Source organism: Amia ocellicauda, chromosome 3 (assembly GCF_036373705.1).
Source record: "Amia ocellicauda isolate fAmiCal2 chromosome 3, fAmiCal2.hap1, whole genome shotgun sequence".
Lineage (NCBI taxonomy): Eukaryota > Metazoa > Chordata > Actinopteri > Amiiformes > Amiidae > Amia > Amia ocellicauda.
Window position 1 is genome coordinate 15,319,573 of NC_089852.1, and position 24,228 is coordinate 15,343,800.

Genomic DNA, 24,228 nt, shown 5'->3' on the forward strand with positions numbered 1-24,228 from the left:
TTCCAATGTGCAAGAAGAACAAACAGTTTGTACAGGTTACTATAATAAAATCCTGCCATTTAGTGAACCACAAATATTGATGCACATTAAGTAAGCCAAGTCTCCATACAGCCCTGTCATTTTATAAATACAGAGGATGACAGGCAGATATGATAACAAGGTAGGATGTTTCAACCAGTAGGACCATCTAAAAAGCTCAGCAAAGACTTAAGAGTCCAGTGGCCGCAGGGCAAACCAACTCAGTGCTGGGTAGTTGAAGCACAGTCCTTTAAAAAATATATTTCCCACTGAATACAATGCATTGGTCATCAGGACATGGAAATATAATAACTGCACTCGTTTTGCAGAGCATCTGATTAAATAAAGGGTTCAGTACCAGGTTATTGCTTCCACTTATTTAATATATGGTCAACCCATTGTATTTTGATTCCATAGCTAGGAAATTAAATCTAGAGAATCCCGGACTCGGATCATACCAACCTCTGTACTAAAGAGGGACTGTAGACCCTAGATCTGTAAGGTAAAAAAAAAATTAATAAATACATAAACTGCAATATCACGTCTTCAATAACAGGGATGTTAGAGCCAGGAAAATTTAAATTGAGAGATCAGAAATGGGATTTCACCCATAGCAAAATTAAAGAAGTTATCTCAGCATTTGGACCACAACTGGTGTTGCCTACTGGAAGTTGACACACAGACTGTCCCTTTACCTTATTTTCACTCTGCAGCTAATCCCAATTCAAGCTGATTGAGCCTCCACACTAAACCAGGTCACTAGTATCCAAGTAATTCCTAAGCCTTCAGCCTGCATGCTAATTTAAGCAGGCACACTACAAAGAGGGTTTTGTATCTTTGGGATTCTCATGTTTGAGATTCAGCGCAGGAAGTTCACAAAAAGACATGACCTCCGATGATTCATCAACTCAATAATACAGACTTCAAATAATCCAAATGGGTGCCTGTTTCTGAAAAATGACTTCAGTTTTGAGAAGTTATTTTATATTTTTCAGTAGTATTGTTTATCTTATTTTCATGCTAGGAACATTGCAAAAACATTAGTTTCAGTTTAGATGGTTTTCTTTAGATTATTAGGGGTTTTATTTTTTTCAGCAGAGAACACTAATTTATGACTATTTCCTAAGGGACAAGCAGAAAAGGGAACATTTCCTTTATATTATGTGAAGGAAAAAAAAACTACTCCTTTGAAGGGTTCCTGAGCACTAAATCTCACAAATGGAAATATTAATACTAATCACTTCATTTCCTTAGTATTATTAAGATTCTCTGCTGTTTGTTCACTTTCTCATGCTCTGGAGCTCAATTATTAGTGATTAAATCATATAACAATGTCCCACTCTCGGGGAGGACTAATTTAAAGGTTATGTGCTCTTCTCGAGAGACATCATGGTCAGGAAGCTATTCACGTTTCCATAGGTTTTCAGTCCGAGACTTCCAGTGTCATTTGGGAAGGGAGGGAGGGCTTAAACCAGCTTTCAGATTTTTGCACGTATCACTCTTATGCAATCAACTGCTTAGTTAATTTGTAGGTTAGTCCTATATGCTATTTTAATGTAAAAATGTGCATCACAAAGCATTGAAAGCAGGTTTTAGGATTGTTTTTATTCTTTCAAGCACCCCTTGTGTTTCTCTTACTTGATGATGCTCAGGCGGAAGACCTATTCATATGTGTTCAGCTTGAATGGGTCTCCAGGAGCAGTACATTTTTTTTTTTTAAATCCTTACATGTTGAGCTCCCAAACAAGAGAATGTAAACAAACAGAACAGGATCTCAAATACTACTAAGGAAATTAATTGACTAGTATAAACATTTATATTATTGTCTAAGATTTCTTGCTTGCCATGCCTTAAATTTGATCTATAAATCAGTATTTACTCATTTATTTTTAAGGTAGCTTTGAAGTTGCTTTACAGTTTGTCCCAGTAGTGCATGTTGTGTTATTTTGGTAGCACACAATGTTGACCAGGCAATTGTTTTGCCACAAATGTTTTCCATTGCCCACGTACCTACCCCAGTTAAACAGACGCCTTCCTTAAATCTACAGTAATGACACAAGAGGCTCTGACTGTCCTCTGGATGATCCTCTGGCCAGGGAATAAATCTCTGCTGCACCTGACACCTTCCCATAACAAAGGTCATTTTGGTTATTTATCTCCATAAGTCCAAGCTGTCAGTCACAGCGCAACCTCCAGAACAACACTTTTATCATGATCCGTCAGCAACATTTGATGGCCTTTCTGTTAATATTAGACACATGCTCATTGGTATTTCAGCCCACATATGCTCTAGGTCTAAGGGGTGGGCCTTTTCAGTCTAACAGTCTTGACTTGAGCATCAAAGCATTGTGGTTATTGGTTTGCCACTGTGCCATGTGAAACCTCACCGGACTTTAAGATGGATTTTCTGAAGAGGACTCCAGAATACAAGGCCAGCATCATCCTCTGTCCTGTCCACGGCATCAGCCAGATCAGCAGCACATTGTCACAATGCAGCTCAGCTTTAAATAGAAGCTGAAGTCACCTTAGGTCAGACATGTGCCCGAGCAGCTCCTGGGCTTTCCACCACTGTTGATCCAGACTATAATGACATCAGCACATGTGAGAATTGGATTTGCATGGAGGTTGAGATGTTCGGTCATGAAATACAGGCCAGTTAAACAGAGATGTGCTATATTTGACTTTATTTGACTGTATTTGACAGATTACTTCAGGTTCGCAGTTTAATCACAAAGCCATAACATTATGAAATATTGTGTAAAGAGAAGCCTCATATACAATGTCACTGTATAAGAACCTTTAGTGTGGCCTCTATAATTAGTGGGGGACATACTTTTCTTATACCTGCATTACATGTCCAAGTAATCACTGACATTACTAATGAAATACAGATTAACAAAGAACCAGAAGCTGACATATATTCCTTAGTAAAATAGTAAGAATTGGAAAATTGCCATAAACCCTTTTTTCTTTCAGAGTTTAGAAGACGTGTCTCTCACCGCTCACAAGAGATGATGCCATTAGGCAATGGAAATTAAGACTATGCAGCCATAGCTTCTTAGAGATGGATCTCCTGAGACTTTAGTCATTAATCAATCATGTGCTAGGTCAGCACAGAGTGGTAATAAAATTCCTTTTTTAAACCCAGCTGGTACAGCCTTCGAAAGCATGTACACAATCATTTCCACAAGAACAACATAGTAGCTTTTAAAAGTACCCTGTTAAATCATCATACAGTGATTATATTCTTTGCACCTCTTTAACTACTACCTTCTACTTGAATAGAATCAGCCTGATAAACACTAATGTATAGAACTTAAATGTTGTACTGTACTTCACTAGTTGTTAGAAAACCCCCTTTCTGAATTACATAAGAATGTCCTGTTTTTTAAGATTTAATATTTTCTCTCCATTGAGGTATTAGAGACATGGTGACTGAATGAAATCCAAACAAGAGCTTTGCTGATATTCCTTACCACAAAGTATCAAGTAGATTAGATAATGTACCAAATTTTGAATTTAAGCTCTGTTTGGGTGAAGTATTGAGCAATTCATATTCATATAAAGTATTTTCTTGTCCAATAATACACCATACCCCTCAGCACAGACTATTAGTCACAATGCATGACATGGAATCTAGTACACACACACTATCAATCTCTCTTTATGTACATTTAATAACTCAATACTCTACACACGAACAAGCCTTTTTTCTTAAAATATAGAAAGTAATCTCATCCTGGAAAGAAATAAAAAAAAATCCCTGCAGGAACTGCCCCAAGAGCAACATCTCATTCCCAGCATCTCATCAACATTCCCTTTCCGGTGCATTTTATTAGCTTCTCTACTGAACATTACATATATACATGCAAGGACTTTCTGCCTTGGATATCCATTTCCTTCCCTCATTTACATACTGGATATGACAGTGTTGCATGATTTGAATTGGCTGTTAAGACAATATACAAATAAATATATACAAATACCAATCCATCAGCTTTTATCAGTCCAATGCAGAATGATGCCTCCCCATGGAGGAGTGTTAGCCATAACTTACCAGCCTGGGCAGACAGGTGGATGAGAATGTATGTGTGTGTGTATGTGTATATATTATATACAGTCACCTCCTAAATGATTGTCAACCTTGATAAAGATGAGTAAAAAAGGCTGTATACAATAAACACAGGTAATGACCTATACTGTAATTTTCCATCATGTACAATATATTGAACTTTATTTGTGATTCAAGGGAAACAACCAAAATGACACATCTAAATGTATACATTTATATCCCAAAACATTTGAGTCTCTTCATTATTGGCACCCTTGAATTCAGTACTTTGTGCACCCTCCCCTTGCAAGAATAGCGGCACTGAGCCTTTTTCTATACAACTTTGAGAAAGGAGAACACATTGGAAGGGATCTTAGACACAGTCTTTCCAGACCCTGGCTATCCTTTGGTCTGCACTTATGTACTGCACATGCATCCTACACAAAGCAGGTATACCCCTGTTCAACTGGTTTTGAACTGCTTAATTATTGCCTTAATAGAGTTATATTTAGGTCTTTAAAAAAAAAAAAATGTATCCATTGCCCGATTTATGAAGGTCAACAACCATCTGTCTTATTCATGTACGAGTTCTTTGCCTTTCCCCATGGCAATGATTGACAAATGGATTTTACATGTGTGTCACCATTTTTATAACCCAGTGAAACAGAAAGCCATGGAAGGCCAACATACAATTCCTTGAGACTCAGATGTACTTAAAAAAGTATAATGTTAATAGATATTTGATTTTGTTTGATTTTATTTTTAAGAATCTTTAGGGGTGCTAATAATTTTGATACCTATTTTTTGAGAAAACAAAAATATTACTTGTTAAATATTTTCTCTGATTAATTGTATTTGTATACAATAATATAGTTTTCCCATATATTTGAGCATAGAATATAGCTCATTACCTGTGTTGTTCATTTTATATTGCCTTTTTTGCTCAAGTAAGTTATCAAGGGTGCCAATATATATACTATATACATATAAAGTAGTGAACCAAGAAATGAATGAGTCACACACAAACTCATATTTGGATTAGATGGGGTTTATGATTAACTCCCACTTGCCTCGTGGAGCACGTCCTACAGCACCACACACACACATATTCGCTCCATTCCTATCTGGGTGCCATCTCCCTGTGAAGCCCTCCGCTGCTCCTTACAACACCCTGCCTACATGTGACTAGTGTGCAGGGCCCCACTGCTGGCAGCCATCTATCCCTGCACATTCACCCTGTGTTAAACGTAACACAACCCAATCAAATACCAAACATAAGTGCATGATAGGGACATCTATTAGCAGGGACCCTGCCACAATTATAACACTATGTGCCCTAGCGCTCTCGCTGCATTTGGTATTCCTACGCCGATATCATCACTTACGGATTGCCCTTCACACACATATATATACACGGTATTGTAAGGCAAACACAGAACACACAAATGTATAGCTAATTCTACCATGACTTGTGCTGCAAAGCAGCTGAATGACTGTAACTAACAGCAGACAGGGTCCAGGCCTGCACTTCTGTAAATATGGGGGAAAATTCTCATATGGACCACAGAGTTTCAGTGAAGTACAGTCATCCATTACATTGAGTCTGACGGCATGTGGTTCCTGTCACAGAAGAAAAAAGTAATTTATGGATGTGCAATTCTTCATCATTAACTGGGCTATTTCATCACTTAGAGGCAGAGGAGGGACATTTTAATCTATTAATCCGAGCTGAGTGTTCTAGGGCACAGATACTCCATTTTAATTGAATCTTTACCTGTTGAGCAAAAGCTATTAGGTGTCCATTCAGAGTCTTTTTTTTTTACAGTGCACTACAAAAAGCCATTACATACTACTAGGAGTGAAACTAAAGCCTGGCCATGGAAGCCAATTCCTTCATGAGGATCAACAAATAAAAATGTCAAAAGCAATTACGATGGTAGTTTGAAACATCTTTTGGGTTGCGTTCTAGCAGCGGGTTTCCCAGTCCAAGACTAGTGCTAATCTGGCTCTGTGAAACCAGACCTTTATCTAGTGCATATGTAGATTTGCTTCTTTTTCTTTCTGCAGTCGCTAGATGCCTTTTAAACTGTAATTAGTGCTGTTGATCCATGTCTGTTTCTCAATTAAATCACAGAGATTAAATGATTAATCAAGAATATATGAACTTTCCTTTGCATTACAATTAAACTTGTTAAAGTAATTAACTAGTGAGCTGGTGCAGTTTGAACTCTTTGAGTGAAAAGAAAGATTAATTGGGAGCCAATCTCATAAACTGAGTTACTTTAAAAAAAAAAAGATGTATACATTTAAATCTAAATGTATTCTGCATTTTTTAAGAATGTTGCATTTTCAAAAAAGAAACATCAAAATGTAGCATGCCATGTTAGAATTTATATTGCATGTTGTTTTTATTTTTTGTTTACCTTTTGTGTTCCTCCTGTGTGCTTTCTACACAGACTTATTTTTTGTTGTACTAACCATTTCATCTAACATTGTGGAGATGGATTGAAAGTTAACAGTTTTGGAAGGAGGCCCCCATGTCAGAGGTACACAGGGCTCTGTACAAATGGACTTCCGTGCAGTGGGTAATATGTATTGAAAAATCTGTTGTATTAAGCTTTGAAAATATTGTATATTGGTCCAGGAATAGATGGCATGACTAAGCATTAATAACAACGAATCAAGCAGGAACATGAATATATGTAGCTCCAATGTGACTAAAAAATAGCAGGCTGCTTAGGTTAACTAGAAGTTTGTAAAATGGGGAAAGATGGAAAAATGAAGGTGAAATCCCAGGGTTTTGCATATATTTATAATATATAACAAGTATAGACCAATATGTCATCTTCATTTCTTTCTTTTCCATTGTCAGGAACAATACAATATACCAGGTACAATATACCAGAATGTTTATCTATTAGCAAAACCGTTTTGAATAGAAGAAGTACAAATCAGATCTGCTTGCCGAGTATGTCATCAAGACCACTCTCTATCTTGATGAACTTAATGAGGAAGCAATATACAATTATCCCATCTCATACTTTGGAAGCACAGCAGAGTGCCTTGTGATTTCACTGGCAACTATCTTTTGTTACAGGAATTGAAACAGGCTGCTTCTCAGAGAACATGACAAGCAAGTCATTTTTTTGGTCCTTAAACAACCTGAAGGAAGACTTTCAATAACACTCAGAGAAATGTTTTCAGCATCTGTTCATTGTCAGAACATAGCAGATGTTCAAACGGACGAAGCGTCTTGTTGTTTGCTGTGGGTCGAATGCATGGGTATTTGAAATTAGAGATGTTATTTTACTTTCTTCCCAAGGCGTATGATAAACTTTCCTTCAGAATTCTGCATGGGTGGCAGATTAGGTCCTGCAGCTTGCCTGAATCAGCCTTAAGCATTTTACAAGTTTGCCAATTAGCTATTAAATAATTACCCAGATTTGTTTTGCAAGTCTTACACTAGCCAATTATCCTCATCAGCACAATCTTGCGTATTTTACTTTTTATTTCAGTATTATAAAATACAGCAAGTAATCTAATTGCACTTTCCATTAAGATAAGACAAATATTTCAGTCATAAGTATATTTTTAGAGGGAAAAAAAAAAATCTTGCACAAGAAAACCGCTTAAACTCCTAAATCACAAAACCATAGACAGTTGGTGCCAAGATCATTCTTTTTCCAGAGTGGCAAAGAGCAGTTTGCCCACTGTAATGATGTGACCCGCGGTCTTGACGTCTTTGCTTTCACTGTTCTTAAATTAATTCCAGTTTAGAAATTAAGAAGTAATGAGGATTCATGTATAAAAACAAACAACAACATTGACCATATACACTCACCTAAAGGATTATTAGGAACACCTATTCAATTTCTCATTAATGCAATTATCTAACCAACCAATCACATGGCAGTTGCTTCAATGCATTTAGGGGTGTGGTCCTGGTCAAGACAATCTCCTGAACTCCAAACTGAATGTCTGAATGGGAAAGAAAGGTGATTTAAGCAATTTTGAGTGTGGCATGGTTGTTGGTGCCAGACGGGCCGGTCTGAGTATTTCACAATCTGCTCAGTTACTGGGATTTTCACGCACAACCATTTCTAGGGTTTACAAAGAATGGTGTGAAAAGGGAAAAACATCCAGTATGCTGCAGTCCTGTGGGCGAAAATGCCTTGTTGATGCTAGAGGTCAGAGGAGAATGGGCCGACTGATTCAAGCTGATAGAAGAGCAACTTTGACTGAAATAACCACTCGTTACAACCGAGGTATTCAGCAAAGCATTTGTGAAGCCACAACACGTACAACGTTGAGGCGGATGGGCTACAACAGCAGAAGACCCCACCGGGTACCACTCATCTCCACTACAAATAGGAAAAAGAGGCTACAATTTGCACAAGCTCACCAAAATTGGACAGTTGAAGACTGGAAAAATGTTGCCTGGTCTGATGAGTCTCGATTTCTGTTGAGACATTCAGATGGTAGAGTCAGAATTTGGCGTAAACAGAATGAGAACATGGATCCATCATGCCTTGTTACCACTGTGCAGGCTGGTGGTGGTGGTGTAATGGTGTGGGGGATGTTTTCTTGGCACACTTTAGGCCCCTTAGTGCCAATTGGGCATCCTTTAAATGCCACGGCCTACCTGAGTATTGTTTCTGACCATGTCCATCCCTTTATGACCACCATGTACCCATCCTCTGATGGCTACTTCCAGCAGGATAATGCACCATGTCACAAAGGTGGAATCATTTCAAATTGGTTTCTTGAACATGACAATGAGTTCACTGTACTAAACTGGCCCCCACAGTCACCAGATCTCAACCCAATAGAGCATCTTTGGGATGTGGTGGAACGGGAGCTTCGTGCCCTGGATGTGCATCCCACAAATCTCCATCAACTGCAAGATGCTATCCTATCAATATGGGCCAACATTTCTAAAGAATGCTTTCAGCACCTTGTTGAATCAATGCCACGTAGAATTAAGGCAGTTCTGAAGGCGAAAGGGGGTCAAACACAGTATTAGTGTGGTGTTCCTAATAATCCTTTAGGTGAGTGTGTGTATATATATATATATATATACATAAAATAAAGTAACATCCAACAATTATGTCCGCATTAAAATTACCGTTATACTTCCAACAAAATCAAAAAAAGACTTATTTGCAATTTTTATTAATTGAATCTCTTTGTCTTGTTTCACAGGCCTGTGAACACTGAACACCAACACTTGCGTCAGGAGTTTGACTTTTGTATGAGCCACTTTCATGCGTCTCCCTGCGTCAGACTCCCAATCCAGAATGAACTGTGAGCAGGACCTTGTAGATGGGGGGATGAACGTCACCCTTACTCTCCGGCTACTCATGCATGGAAAGGTATGCTCTCTGGGGAAGCTGGGTTGAGATTAATGTGAATTACCTCTGTCTTAATAGTGCAGGAGCCAATATCTGGGAAACAACTGCTCGAACTGCAGAACAGTCTGATCCACAAGCTTGTATGACCTGGCAGAACCGTAGGCACATATGTACAGATAAAATCATCTTCTCCTTTCTTCTTATTTTGTAATATGCCTACACCTATATCCATGGGATCTCACATTCTCCAGCACAATACATTTACAGAGAATATGAAAGAAAGAAATGACAGGGGGGAAATTGTTAGTTGAGGTTTAATAAAAAATGATGGACACGGCATTACTAATTGTATTGCTAAGAAGCACAAAATACGTACAGCTCTGGAAGAAATTAAGAGACCACTGCATTGTTTTCTTAAATCAGCATCTCTACATGTATGGCAGCCATTCCATTGCATTCATATTTTTATTTGGAATTTGGGAGTAATGCTGTCAGTAGTTTATAGAATAAAACAAAAATGTAAATTTTACCCAAACACATACCTATAAATAGTAAAACCAGAGAAACTGATAATTTTGCAGTGTTCTCTTAATTTTTCCACAGCTGTATCTAGTAGCACACATAGTTCAACAAAAGGTGCTTTTTGATCTGATCTTCTGTAGCTGAAGTTACCCAGAAGCATAGTGCAGGTTTTCCCAGCTCATTTGATCTAGAAGTACCATTGCTTAGAAGTGTTGTGGATCTGATGTTTGTGGTTGCTAGTGGCACCACAAGTGGGGGGCAAAGATCAAGAACGGGAAGTAGGAGAGTGAGAGAAGGTTCCAACTATGCTAGAGTAGTAGACAGGAAGTGGTGGGATATCATAAGAGACTGGTTTGGATTGGAAGTAAGAGGTGGTGCATGGGTATTACAGCCAAGGATGGACAAGGACAGGAATCTTAAATTGGATAAAAGCAGATTTAGCTAGCCAGTGAAGTGGAGGATTTGCATGGGGGAAAAGAGGCAAATAAAATACAAGTAAACTTTGGGATATGTTGGAGATGCAAGTTTCCAGAGAGAACAAGGGCCTGGACCAAGCTCAATATGGAAGATTGTTATAAGGCAGGTGTTGTGTATATTATTAAGATGTAAATGGTAGAGGCATGTCAAAACAGGAGATGTGTTCTGTGCAGGATAGGGAGGGATTCTGGATAACACTAAGTTTCTTGGCAGAAGAGAAGGAAGATTAAGGATAGGATCAAGGTTAAAAAGAGTTAAAGAGATTGCGATACCTCTGCCAATAAAAGAACTTGTTTGAAACCTACAAGACCTGGTTAAGATAAAACCCACAGCTCTTCAAACATCCAATGAATCACACAGCTATGCTTATTTGCTTCTCACTCTTGTAAAGTAAACATCTGACGTAGAAAAGAATCTCATCGTATGACCATGCAAATTACATGTACAAAAGCTTGCAGGATCATGCAATCTGTTATTGACTTTTTGTTCTGTCTAAATACATGTCTGTCAAAAACACATTCACAGAAATCTACACTGCACTGGATGGCAATATTATACATACTACAGTAAAGGGGGAATTTGACCAGATTTCTAAGCGATAAGTAGAATTGTGGATTAGTATAAACCACTGGTTTTGCCTAGCTTGGCTTAAAAATAATGTTTAAGGTAAAGCTTCTTTAAGGTATATTTTTATTTTCTTGAAAAGTCATAGGAAATATCTTACGTGTGTATTTATCTATTTATTTTTGTTTTGCAGGAAGTTGGCAGTATTATAGGAAAGGTGAGTTTTAGTGTTCTGTAATCACATTCAAAATATTTTTATCCCTAACACTGTACTAGTTAATGTCTCTCAACACCTTTCATGTAGATGGAAATTAAAAGTGAACCATTATACTTAAGGGCTGTTATGGTTGTCTTCTCGATATTGTTTTACATTAACAGGTCAATTTGTTATGCGTTTCTGAAGTACTTATCATACATGGAGCTGAAGCCTATCCACTTTGCAGGGATTTCTGTTTCCAAGTCAAACTGACAGACCAATTCAAAATCCCACTATGATGTCTAGAGTATAATGGAGATGGTTACTTCAAATGAATGAATGAATTATTCAATCAATCAATCAAACCCATATCAGTCATTATGGTCATATTAACTTTGTACTCAGAAACAGGCATTTTCATTTCCATGTGCTGTTTGGAATATATGTCATTTAGCTGGTATTGTAGAGTGTAAATTATTGGTTTCAGACATTTTTTTTCTGAGGAAATTTAAGTAGGCACACAGCCATTTCATTAAAATGTGCGTCTCCTCATTTTGGAAAACAAATGACAATACCGGTGTACGGTAGGCCCCATTGTTACAGTTCTGATTCAGTGTGAGATAGCACAGCATGTAGACCCCCTCTGATGTGAAGATTATTAAATCTGTGATTGTTAACAGTCCTCCTATAAATAGAATATATATATATTTTTTTAAATACTTTTACTTCTCTGTAAGACTTCCTGAGATCACCCTACTCCTCCCAGCCAGCACAGTGCACTTTCCATCAGCTATAGGCAATTTGGTTTAATGTCTGATGTCAACACACTGTCTGGCTGCACACTCCCACTATTTTGGGTCAAATTCTGGTTGAGTTACTTGCTTGTTTAGTTACAGATTACTTGCAATGTTTAAGACATGGATTTTACTCAACTCTTCAGACTGTCCAGTGACAGACATAATATGCGTTTCACTACAGTGAGAACCCTAATCCCAGTCCGCCATTATACATTTTCTAATTGTCTTTTTTTTTTTTTTACTTAAATGCATTTACTTTAAATTACCTTTGAACCCCTAGCATTTCAATTCTGAAACAAAATCAAATACATTCCCAGAGAAGGTGGTTTAAAAAAAAAAAAAAAAAAGTTAATCTTAACATTCCTAGACCCGTAAAACAGGGCTGTTTAGTATGTTCAAAAGCTTCACTGTGCTACACTGTAACGTGCCATGGCTGTGGCATTTTACAAACAAGTGTCATAAGATTGGAGCAGCAAAATTAGTAGAAAGGATGGCTTGTCACCAGTGTCCCATCCAAAAACACCCACCCCCACCCCCCGTGACGTGCCGTCTCATTGCCACCTTTTCAGACCACCCTGCCTGCAGGACTGAAAGTGAATTGAATACAGTAGCACAACACTGAATTGGCCCTGACAGCAGGCGCTTCCAGGAGACGGTTGCCTCCCTTCAGGGCTATCCCACTAATAACTTTCTGGAGCCGGGCCAATCCTTTAACAGTGTGTTCTTGGGAAAGCTTCCAGACACACCAACACAACTCCAGCACAAAAGGTTTCGGATAACTGCAGAACAATGCTGGCTGGAGCCTTGCAGTATAAATAAAGAATGACTTTTAGAGTTCGCAAAAAAAATAAAAAATAAGGTTTAAGTCATTAATTCCCCCTCCCCTCTCATCTTGCTTTTTATAATGGTTGTCCAAACCTTAGGATAATAGAAGCAACTGTGATTTTTATGGATTCACTGTCGGTCGGTTTCAGTACACTTGGGCCCCAACCTCCCTCCCCTTCCTGAAAACTGCAGACTAGGAAAGTTAATTGGTAAAGAGCGTGGGCATAACATTACAGATGCTCAAGTGCAGTGGATATAGTACATGTCAGTTGAAAGATGAAAGAGAGAGAGAGAGAAGATATTGCTAATGTAATGATGCATCTCAACAAGTCTGGCATTTTAATAAGACCATTGTCCAGTTGTATGGGTTTGCTTTGAAGAGTTTCCTGTAACCCTCCCCAAGATGCAGATAGAATACACTCCCTGCAGAACAGTCTGGAAACTGGCAGTCTCTCCTCAGTGTCGGTTTATCACTAATAGGCATTACCGGACAGCACCGACACTACCTCTGTAGAGTCTCTTCCCATTTGGTTTCAGTGCATCTGAGGGTCATTGTCTGTCTGAATCCTGTATTACAGTATTGTGATGTTGACTGACATCAACTAGAGATCTAATCAAACCCATTGAATTAATCATTTGAATTGGGAGGATCAAATGTTGTGCTTTAACTGCAGTCAAAGACATAAAGAAGTCTTCTGTGTTGATACATAAAGCATTTTGCTGTACGTTTTCTATTCTACAAAAGGGATTAGGTGGTAAACAAATTCCTGCCACACCTTGCAATTACTGACAGATCTTTATTATAGATAAAAGAAAGCTTTTACAACAAATTAATACTGTTTTGATTGTTTTCCCAATTGGCTCAAAAAAGCTGTTTTGTAGATAACTGAGTAGAACAATAAATATCTCTGGTCTGCTTTATTTTACTTTTTCCTTATGCTTTCTTCCTCAGAAAGGAGAAACCGTGAAAAGAATAAGAGAAGAGGTAAGCTATCATAATAATTTTACTGCCTGAACACAAAAACAATATGAAATATACATTCTGATTTATAGTTAATTAGCTGGTGTCTACCTTTACAGGACTCTGTCAAGAAACGTTTTGAGTTTATACTCCTAGCTTAGAATAAATTAAATGCAAATTCAATAAATACTTTTGTTACTACTTAACAACTGACAGGGGAGCCATTACAATATTAAACCTGTGATTTTATTGAATCCTGCAACATAGGTCTTCTAATTATTTATCCCCTAGACTCTGCCAGATCATATCAATGTTGTAATGTAGAGCTCATCTTCACTCACAGATACATTGGATGTATGGAATTGGCTTGGATCTACAATGGGAAACTGCACTTATCTGAATAATGTAGTTAACAAGCACATACATACATATATAAAATTATCCTGGTAAGAGTCACAGGGAAGCCAGAGCTGATCCCGTCAGGCATAGGGTGCAAGGCAGGAATACACCCAGGACCCAGGAAAAAAAAAAAAAAAAATGTAGTACTAAATTAATTGGACAGTGAAAAATGTTTTGGTAATGTGGTGAAACACCTTTTTTTGATTATGGTGGCATTATCTACCTTCGATACGCATTAAAAAACACAAAGTGATCAATCCACATAGCATTACTCAACACTCCCACCCCCACCCCCACCCCCTCCACTAACTTCTGTGGTTGATTAGTGGAGAACAGAAATACTGAACTGAACTGAAAAAAAATATCTGCGTGCTGCAAATCACACAGAGAATGGGATCCTGTCTCTCAAGGCCATTCCATTAGCAACTGTATCAACAGATTAAGGTTCCAAGGCTTGCCAATGTAATGGCACAGTCTAAGCTGGAATCTGTGGCACACAAGAAACAGATTTTATTTAGTCTATAAATGTGTGGAACTAACGCTGTAGCTCTTGGTCATTGTTCATTCAAAGTCACACAGATAGTGGCTGCACATTCTACATTTTCACTGGAGTACCTGCCAGCATTGCAATTCCTTTGACAGATTCATGTCTTCAGCAAAATTAAGAATAACGTATTTTTGAGGGTAGACATTTAAGCAGCCATTTTATAATTAAGATCAGTAGCTGAATGACTCAGGCATAGCATGGAGTTCGGTCAAACCATTCATTGGTAGTTTATTTGAGGGCAATAGTAGGGTAACATAAAAGCTCTACTCGATTAGTAGATGCATTCAGCAGACCAAAGCAAAACATTACTGTCATGCATTTTGTTTTCTTTTTTTTTCTTCTGAAGTTAAAAAAAAGTTTTGCAATACTCCCCCCCCCCCCCTCTTTTAACCACTTAAGTAAAAATAAGCCGTCCTCTGGCAACACAATTCAAACTATTTCACTGGAATAATACAAATTTAAAAATTGTCTGGAAATGTGATTTAAGAGTAGCCCAAATTCCTCCCAGAAATCCAAATTTGCATCACCCATTGTAAATTGAGTGAAGTTCTCATCCTGACAGCAGGTGTAGCATTTGGTAGCATTCCAAAGACAAAGACACCAAGAAACTTGTTTACATCTTTTCTGGTTTCAACGACTTCAAGGCCAAATCCTGAGATGACTTGTAAATTCTTTAATCTGCTTCAAAGTAAGATCAAATATACCTGTTGGCAATTTGGCTCAAAGATCCAGAGAGATTCATTTACTACAATGCTACGGTGCAGCAGACTTAACCAGATATTAGAATATTCAGCCCTCGATGACTATGAATCATTCTATTGGCAAACAGTTTTAGCTTCTTTTTTTATTTTTGCGCAAGTTTACTCATGTTTACAGCCAGTTTTGTTAGAAGTGGCTACAAGTTTCATGACTCAGTATGACACACACAAATGTTTGAATCATTCTTTTTCTGCTCATATGTGCATTACAAAAATACATACACAACATATCCTGTTCAGAAGGAAGGAAAAAAAGTCATCCCTACAAAAAAAAGCTGAAGTAATTTTTCTGATTTTTGAAGAAGCTGAATGGAGTTCATATCTTCCTTCCCCCTGTCTCAATGTATTACAGAGCAGCGCACGTATCAACATTTCTGAAGGGTCGTGTCCGGAAAGGATCATCACGATCACCGGCTCAACTGAGTGTGTGTTCAGAGCCTTCACCATGATCACGATAAAACTCGAAGAGGTAACTACTTCCTACTCAGCCCATACATGCCCTGTCCTGGTAAAAGCTAATTAATTGGGGTCATTATGCCTATATTTGAAATACATTGTTTATCACAGTTTCATTATATTTATCTTCATGAAAAAAAGGTAACGTGTTCTTATCGATTTACATTTCTTTAGGGATTTTTTAAGCAGGCAAAGTTGTGTTCATTATACATCTGCTGTCATAGGGAAATCCCCCAACCTTGTCTTCTGAGATGTCATCGTAACCCTCAGGGTAGCTCCAAGCTACTGCCTCACCCCAGGACATGTACTGGGTGTATACTGGTCAAACAGGAGTTAACCTAATGAAACACAATTCAGCCATTTGCTATGTGTTTCTATTAAATAGTTCTCTATTATGATGGACATGTGGACAACTCAAGGCACATACACAAGTCTGTACAGGGACGAGAACATTATGCTCTCAGTTTATGAGCACATCTTATTGGCAATATGAAAGGCATGTTTATCCCATATGTATATCCTTTAGCATTAATTTACATACTAATATCATATATACCCCTAATCCACATCTGTGGTGGTCCTATTACTTGAAGCCTGTTTTTAATATATAAAAATTCCACAATGACTTGTATCATCCTGCACCATCAGAAGGTAATATCCTCTGTATGTATTACTATCAATGTTCTATCATCCGCAGCTAACAAAATCTACATTACTGCTGCATTTCAATGCGTTTCATTGACATTTCATTGGCCCATTGATTACAAGAGAGGGGAAAAATGAATGAAACCAGGTCTGAATGTGAGACATGATTCAGGATTCTGATGACTTCCGCTACTATTAAGATGAAAAGCCAAACTGAGCCTAATGTGTATTAAAGCATTTAAAGGTCTTACGGCAACCCCTCTCAGCAGTAATTAAATATCATTACTTACATCTCCATTTTATTCATTCCTCTCCAACCATCTCTTATAACCGGAGGCGGCCCTTCATTTCTGCCTCTCTCTACATCAGGATAATGAGCTGTCAGAGGCCAGAAATGAAGCAGAATAACTAGGGCTCTCGGTGTGCTCGGCAAAATATCATCCCGAGAGATGCTCAGGGAAAATCTAATTTGCATACTTGTAAATCATTTGAATTGTTGCTTCCGAACCAACAACGCCACGCACAAGGAAAACGCGCCTAGTAGAAAACCATAAAACTAAGATACAAATAATGGTACTTAAGTGAAAACTAAGCAATGCCTTTTACATTTAGGCAGTTTTTGGACCATAACACAAATTCGCTTTTAAGCACTAAAATGTGGAGAAGCAGTCCCCAAGCGTTCTTCTACAAAGTCTTGTCGTAACCTCACTCTCTCCATGTACCAAGTGGTGTACTGACGGGCAGCGAGACACCACATGCTATTTACATTTCAAAGTCTGTGAGAGTCCAGCAGGCGCTAATGAATTCCACAGATCATCAGTCACTTTGGAAACGGATATTTATTACCTAGCTTAATTACAGAAAAAGCCTCTCTGAAAATCTTGCTTACCCCTTCCTAACGCATAGACAAACCCCTTACAGATACTGCCGCAGATTCAGCTGCCACTTTAATCTGACTTGAGCAGGATTTACAGAGTTTTATTTGATGTATATGGGTAGGCTAATGATGACTCAGCAACACATGACAATATGACCAAACATGTAAATCCAAAGTAAATTATTCACATTTTCTTGTGCAAAAAATCCCACGGAAATTTAAAAAATGTTATATTAGTAAAAACATTTGAAAATCTAATCTTGTTCACTTTCTATTATTGTATTTAAAATTTTCTAGGGTATATACTGTACCATAAAAATCACAATTTGGGGGAAAAAGCAATCATAACATGGTGAAACACGAAAATATATCGACATGCACTTGCAATACCATCAAATAGTCTCATCATATGTGCAAATCTAATACAGATCAAATATATTGGTTAAGCTCAATGCTAGCTCTGACTTAAATGCAAAATAATACTTATTTTTATTATCGAATATAATATAATCCCTCACAGCTATACATTCATAAGTTCCAACTAATACTGACCATGTGGTCATCCTAAGATGTACAGCCAAGTAAACTGGCATGTGGTTAATTTTAAAATCTGTTAGATATATTTGAGTGGTTCAGCACCTCTGAGTCTTGAACTTTGGGAAATCTAATTAGGTTTCCAAGTCAATCAATCACTTTACAACCTGCTCCCTAGTACAGGAGTAACGGGACAGTACAATGTGAATATGGAATATACTGATTCAGATGGGTACCATAAGACAGGAGTGCAAAAACAAAAGTGTACACACCCACACACACACCCACACTTGAGTGCACCGTCTGGATAGGATACACATTTAAACCAAAATATAAATGTTAGCTTTGATCATTTTCTGGAGTCATGGAGTACTAAAATCAACTTTTTTTTTTTAATCCAAAGGAAGTTAAAAATCAGCACCTCTGGTCTGATATACAGCTCTATAGAAAATAAGAGACCACTCAAAGTTCAGAAATCTTATTTTTTCCCAGAGCTGTATCAAGCCTGGGGTTAGCAACTTGCAGTGCATCAGTACAGTCTGAAATCCACTACAGTTTAACAGGTGCACCAGTCCCTAGCCATGGATTCCTCTCAACCCTTCATCCCTTAAACAGCAGCACACAACACGCATCTTTCGGAGAGTTCAGTTCGTTCTTGATTTTGTCAACTCCGAACGCATGAGACATTTTCTCATATGGTTTATTTTTAGCCTAGTGGTTTTTGATTCAGCCTCATTGTCACTGGTCCCTCCTCTTCCTCAGGACCTCAGTACACTGGTTGCCAACGGAACAGTCACCAGCAAGCCCCCTGTCACTCTGCGTCTCGTCATCCCTGCCAGCCAGTGCGGCTCGCTCATAGGCAAGGGAGGCTCCAAGATCAAGGAGATCAGAGAGGTCAGTGCGGTTGGTTGTCTCTTGTGCTTTCAGACAACCATTCGCTCTTGCAGATTTCCTACCCTGGCATTCTTTACATAGACACTACACAATGGCACTGGAATGTTAAAACTGTGTACTTGGTAATACAGGGCTTCAAGTAACAGGGAGGGGGAGTGGCCCAAGGCAAGAGCAGGTTATTTGAATAAAAACCTAATTACCTAATTGAAACCCAGTTGTTTATTTTAAGGCCTTACAGAACCCTGCAGTTTTAATAATATGAAAAGGGACTAGTTCACCAGGGAAAGCATTTTGAAAGCTCTTTATCTCTTTTAGTCATTTGCTATGTGTCACTGTCAGTCACAGTTCTATATATAGTTATCCAGCGGAATACATTTAAGTATCCCAACCCTAGCCCTGACCTTACAACTAAGCATATATATCTATTTAAATGTGTATAATATAGTAGTGGTTCCTATGCTGAAGACGACCATGCCAATTGAACTAGCTTGCCAGTCTAGCATTTTAATTTAAGCAATCTCAGACAGGAGGAATACCACAGAAATAACAATCCCCTCATGAAATCGTATTTGGATTGGCAATCAACAGTAGTTAAATTAATTTGCTTCTAATTTGGCTACCCTGTGTTGAACAACTGTACAGAAGGGATTTTATTTGCAGACAATAAAAACAGAGATTCTGGGTCGTGTTCAGAAGACCTCACATGAATGATGGCGTCTAACAGAAGGTTTCTCTCCCCACCCCACCCTCACTGGCAACAGAGCACAGGAGCGCAAGTCCAGGTAGCCGGAGACTTACTGCCCAATTCCACAGAGCGAGGCGTGACGATATCTGGGGCCCAGGAGGCCATCATACAGTGTGTCAAGCTAATCTGCACGGTCATCTTGGAGGTATGGACCCTCACCTTCTGTTTTCAGTGGAATCTCAAAACAAGATGATGGACTGCTGTGGTTTAAATCCCGAGAAGAAAAACAAAACCTAGAAATGATATTCCAAGCTTCATAGTAACGTCCAAAAAGCATAAAAAGATTCATGCTTTTTCAGGTCTAGTCTTCCTGTGAGGATATTGCACTGTGATATCATTATTAAAATACAAAACAATAACTCTTCCATACATCTAAATCCTAACCTTAACTAGTGTATAGAAAACTGACAAGAGTAGCAGTCAAATGTTGATATGCCCCCCATATCAACTGAGGTCTTTAGTCTTCAACATCCTCTGAAAATATAGCATTGATAAATAAGTATAATTTAAACAACAATATTTGTTTAACAAAATAAACCACTGAAAAACTGTTTCAAATGAAGGGTGCGCATTAATTTAGCTACAGCTGTATATAGTTATGAACCCTTCCATTCCCGTTTATTGAAGATATGAAAAAGCATTTGGCATAGTATGAAAATACAAATTATTGAGATCCAACATGTTATGGGCTATAATACAAATTCAACTCTATCAGTTTGAAATATTTAGCAGTTCATGTCATTACAAGTAATGTTGCCACAGATACAGAATTCCAGACTTTAATACAACTTTAAATACCATGCTGAACTCTTATCCAGCCTGCGAAGTTTAATTTGAATTCATCTCCACTGGTGCTAGCCACCTGTTTAAAGATGTGAATTATGCAATGTAATACAATGAAGCCACTTTAATTGAACACACAAAAGATGCATTTTATTTGCAGACACTAAAGCCCCATGAACTTGATAAATAAACCAGTTCAGTTCAGTTCAATAGTGTTCTGGCTTCTCGCTACCATTTGGCTCTAAGAATGTTTTATTTGAGGTTTTATACTGAGCTATTTTTAGATGTGTGCGCCTGCAACAGACCTATTCTTTCTAAACCAATTTCAGTTTGTTTTACAATATTTGCCTTAATACAGTAATTTAACTGACCCATTGCGGCATTTTGTTTCTTTTTAATTTTCAATAAAGCAAAGAACATAAGAAAAAACAATATATTATTAGAAGTCCACTTCATTATCCCTTCTACTGATTGATATACCAGTTCATGTAATTCTGTCAATATTTAGTCATAAAGTGAATATGAAGAGAAAAGATCGGGGCATCATTTTAAATAAATACACTGTTTTTCGAATTACAGCATCAGGATTCAGATTATTAAACTAATATTCAGAATAGTATTCACATTTTCATAGTTTAAATATTTATGCTACTGTCTGATGGGGTTTATTTCTCTACTCAGTATTTCATGTTTACTGTCTGTTCTTTATTACTTCTGATGCAAGATAATTAAAGAAAGATGTTATTCCTGTATGTTCAGAGTCAATCCCCCACCTGTAGTTCTGTTTTAGATCAAATAAAATGCTTTGTTTTGAAGAAATAATGAGGCTTTCTTCAAAAGGTCTGGCTTCCATAGCAACATTTTCTCACCATTTTCTAGATGGGAACCATGGAGGTTTAAAAGGTGCAAATCCAAGAAAAGAGGAGATCAATACAATTAAGACCTTTTTTTGTAAACAATTTAGGAAGATTAGCTGGAGTTTATTTGGAATCGAAAATGAGGAGGAATTTTGGCGCTGGAGAAAAAAAGTTACAGGGAGAATTAAGTTTCTGTGTCATATTGTATTGGCTTTTGAGAAAACATTAAAATATAGCCCGTAGATTAGACTTTGGGATGAGAGGCTAATGTTACTGGAAATGTAGGCATCTCACTTAGGTTTGGCAAATGCCAATTCACCCAACATAAGAGTCATTGACATCCTACCCTGACAGAATGTTTCTGTAGTGTATTACAATATAGATCCTTTCTGAAATGTGTTAATATCCAGTTTTAATATGTTCTTACTCTATTTTTGTAATATGGTCTAAAAAATAATTACAACATTAGGGCTCTGGATTCCTGTGTGGAGGGTTGTGGGTTAAATCCCAGGTGGGGGACACTGTGGTACCCTCGAGCAAGGTACTGCACCTAGATTGCTCCAGTAAAAACCCAGCTGTATAAATGGGTAATTGTATGTTAAAATAATGTGATGTATTGTAACAATTGTCGACCTGGATAAGGGCATCTGCTAAGAAATGTGATAATAATAATTGTTTAGACTCGTATATATCCTGTGTAAGCTACTAGGTAAGAACAATCAGAACCATAATGCTGTCCACTGTGCCATTTTCTATTGTCTTTTTGATCCCCCTGTGTTTTTGGCTTTCTACAGTCTCCTCCAAAGGGCGCCACTATTCCATACCGCCCCAGTCCTGCCCCAGGAGCAGTTCTCCTCTCTGGAAATCAGGTAAGACAGCAGGACTACCAGCCCTGAGGAGCTCCCATGGCCCCCATTATTTAAACAGAGAGAGAACAAAGTGGAGCATTTCCTCTTTCCTAACAGGCTCTCCTGGCTTTGTAGAAAAGCAAGCCAAATATTGTCTGGGAGGGCAGAGGATACTGTCTGATCATGTATATTCATTGTAGTTTAATATTCATTAGACATGGGGGTTAAGCACATGCGTACAATGCTTTTAGGGTTGTGATCAAATCACATTAATATTCAGTATTCAGAATCTCAGTAAATTGCTGTGCACAGTCCTGGGAAAACTCTTTGGATTGGGGAACATTAACGTGAAGAGATACCTAACATTGTGCTGTCAGTCAAAAAACTTAAACAAAGCAACCAAGGCTTGTACAATATGAAAGGAATCAGCGAATCACAGTTCAATTCTGTAGATGGTCGCTCTGTGACTTTGTACAGTATTAGTAATATAACTTTAAATCTATTAAAATGCTTTTCGAAAGATAGGATAACAAGAGACATACATGCCTTCTGAAACCCAATTCAGAGTTACCGCAAACACCACATGCATTTTAACATTACATGCCTCAGGTTATTCATGTTTTTCTCAAGATCAAATCTTACAAATTATATACATTCCTACTCCATTCATTTTCCATTATGCATGTTGTTTCTGCTTAAATTTCTGTTTATGATATTAAGATGACATTCCAAGTGAACAGACGTTTTTAAATAGAACTCCGAACAAATTAGGTGAAAGTGGGGAACAATATCGCGGCACACGATAACTTAAGGAGCCGCAGTCCTACAATTTCTGTAGGTCTCTTTGCATCCCCACTTTATCACAGCCTAGAACCAAAGTTTAGCTGTTCAGTTTGGTCGTCACAATGGTTCAGCTAAGTACCTGAGAGTTGAGAACAGAAGAAAAGACACCATGAACACTAGCACACTAAGGTTCTGTACCACTACTTAAGGTGTCCTCCCAATACTCCATAGGGTGCCTCCAATAACCTCAGTGCACCCTACGGCTCTCACTACAGGCTGTAAACAGCGTTAGCCTCCCAGACACAGATTAGCCCAGTGTCTCAGTTGTGACTGTTCTCCATGGCGATGGAATTCAATACAAATGGCAAAGTGTGTCTGACAGCAGTAATCCAGCTCTCTCCCCTTCACGTAGGGCGGAATGGAAAGAGAAGATTGTGTTGGGAATAAAGCACAGGGTTTGATTAGGGCTCGATTGTGACATAAATCCTGTTCAAGACTGATCTTAATCCCAAAATCCTGGCAGAAACAACAGCAGAGACTCATATAAAACCCATTGAGGCACCAGAGTCTTACATCAACAAATAAGAAACATTGTTCCATTTCCACTGAAGAGCAGAAATAGATGCAAATGTTTAAATGTCATTGTATACCTATATGTAGCGGTTTTCAGTAATAATTAGTATATTTTTAAAATGGATTAAGGAAAAGGGTATGAAAAATGAAAGCAACTGTTTTGTGACTTAATTGGAATCTCTGCTCTCTGAAATGCTTGGATTAGCTGAAAGCTCTTGTCTGTCTGTTCTGTCTGTGTGTATTTTAAGGTTTTCGAAGCTTCTGATTTTGGGTCACACCCACTTTTCTCAATGGCTCAGGGCGGTCTGGAGCTGCAACAAGTGAGTATGATCTTTGAACTGAAGGGAAAGCCACCTCACAGGTGGTTTAAAATGGCCTCCCTCTACTGCACAGACACGGGTGGGAAGGGTAGGCCAGGGAGCTTCTGTATGAATTCTGGCATGTTGCAGCTACATACAACCTTGAGCCAGGGAGGAACAGGGTTTCTACATAAAATACTGCAGGGTTAGAAATAACTTGGGGAAGTCTTAATCTCAGATCAGAGCATCACTACAGAGCTATTTTTCTTTAAATCATACTCAAACTTCTTTCAGTAACCATTTCAAATGTTTTATTATAATTAAGTACCTTGTTCACCTGCTTCAATGTCAAATGCTTGATAAAATAAAATAACCTTTTTCTACTAAAACCAAACAGTCTCCTTTAAGGATTTGAAGCTTCAGATTCGCTTTAGAACTCCAAAAGATAATAAATTCTCACAATTATAA

At 38.0% G+C, this 24,228-nt stretch overlaps 1 protein-coding gene across 4 annotated transcripts in view; it reads left to right on the forward strand.

Annotated features, from left to right (window-relative positions):
• pcbp4 (poly(rC) binding protein 4) overlaps positions 1-24,228 on the forward strand; it is a 68,747-nt gene that overhangs the window by 23,386 nt on the left and 21,133 nt on the right. For 3 of the 4 annotated variants that reach the window (XM_066698293.1, XM_066698294.1, XM_066698287.1), the window contains exons 2-9: positions 9,272-9,441; positions 11,177-11,200; positions 13,754-13,786; positions 15,819-15,935; positions 18,741-18,872; positions 19,634-19,762; positions 22,052-22,126; positions 23,710-23,781. In XM_066698293.1, coding sequence (XP_066554390.1) covers positions 9,334-9,441; positions 11,177-11,200; positions 13,754-13,786; positions 15,819-15,935; positions 18,741-18,872; positions 19,634-19,762; positions 22,052-22,126; positions 23,710-23,781 — 690 coding nt within the window. In that variant the 5' untranslated portion in view covers positions 9,272-9,333. The remainder of the gene's footprint in view (positions 1-9,271; positions 9,442-11,176; positions 11,201-13,753; positions 13,787-15,818; positions 15,936-18,740; positions 18,873-19,633; positions 19,763-22,051; positions 22,127-23,709; positions 23,782-24,228) is intronic. The other variant, XM_066698289.1, reaches the window with a different exon arrangement.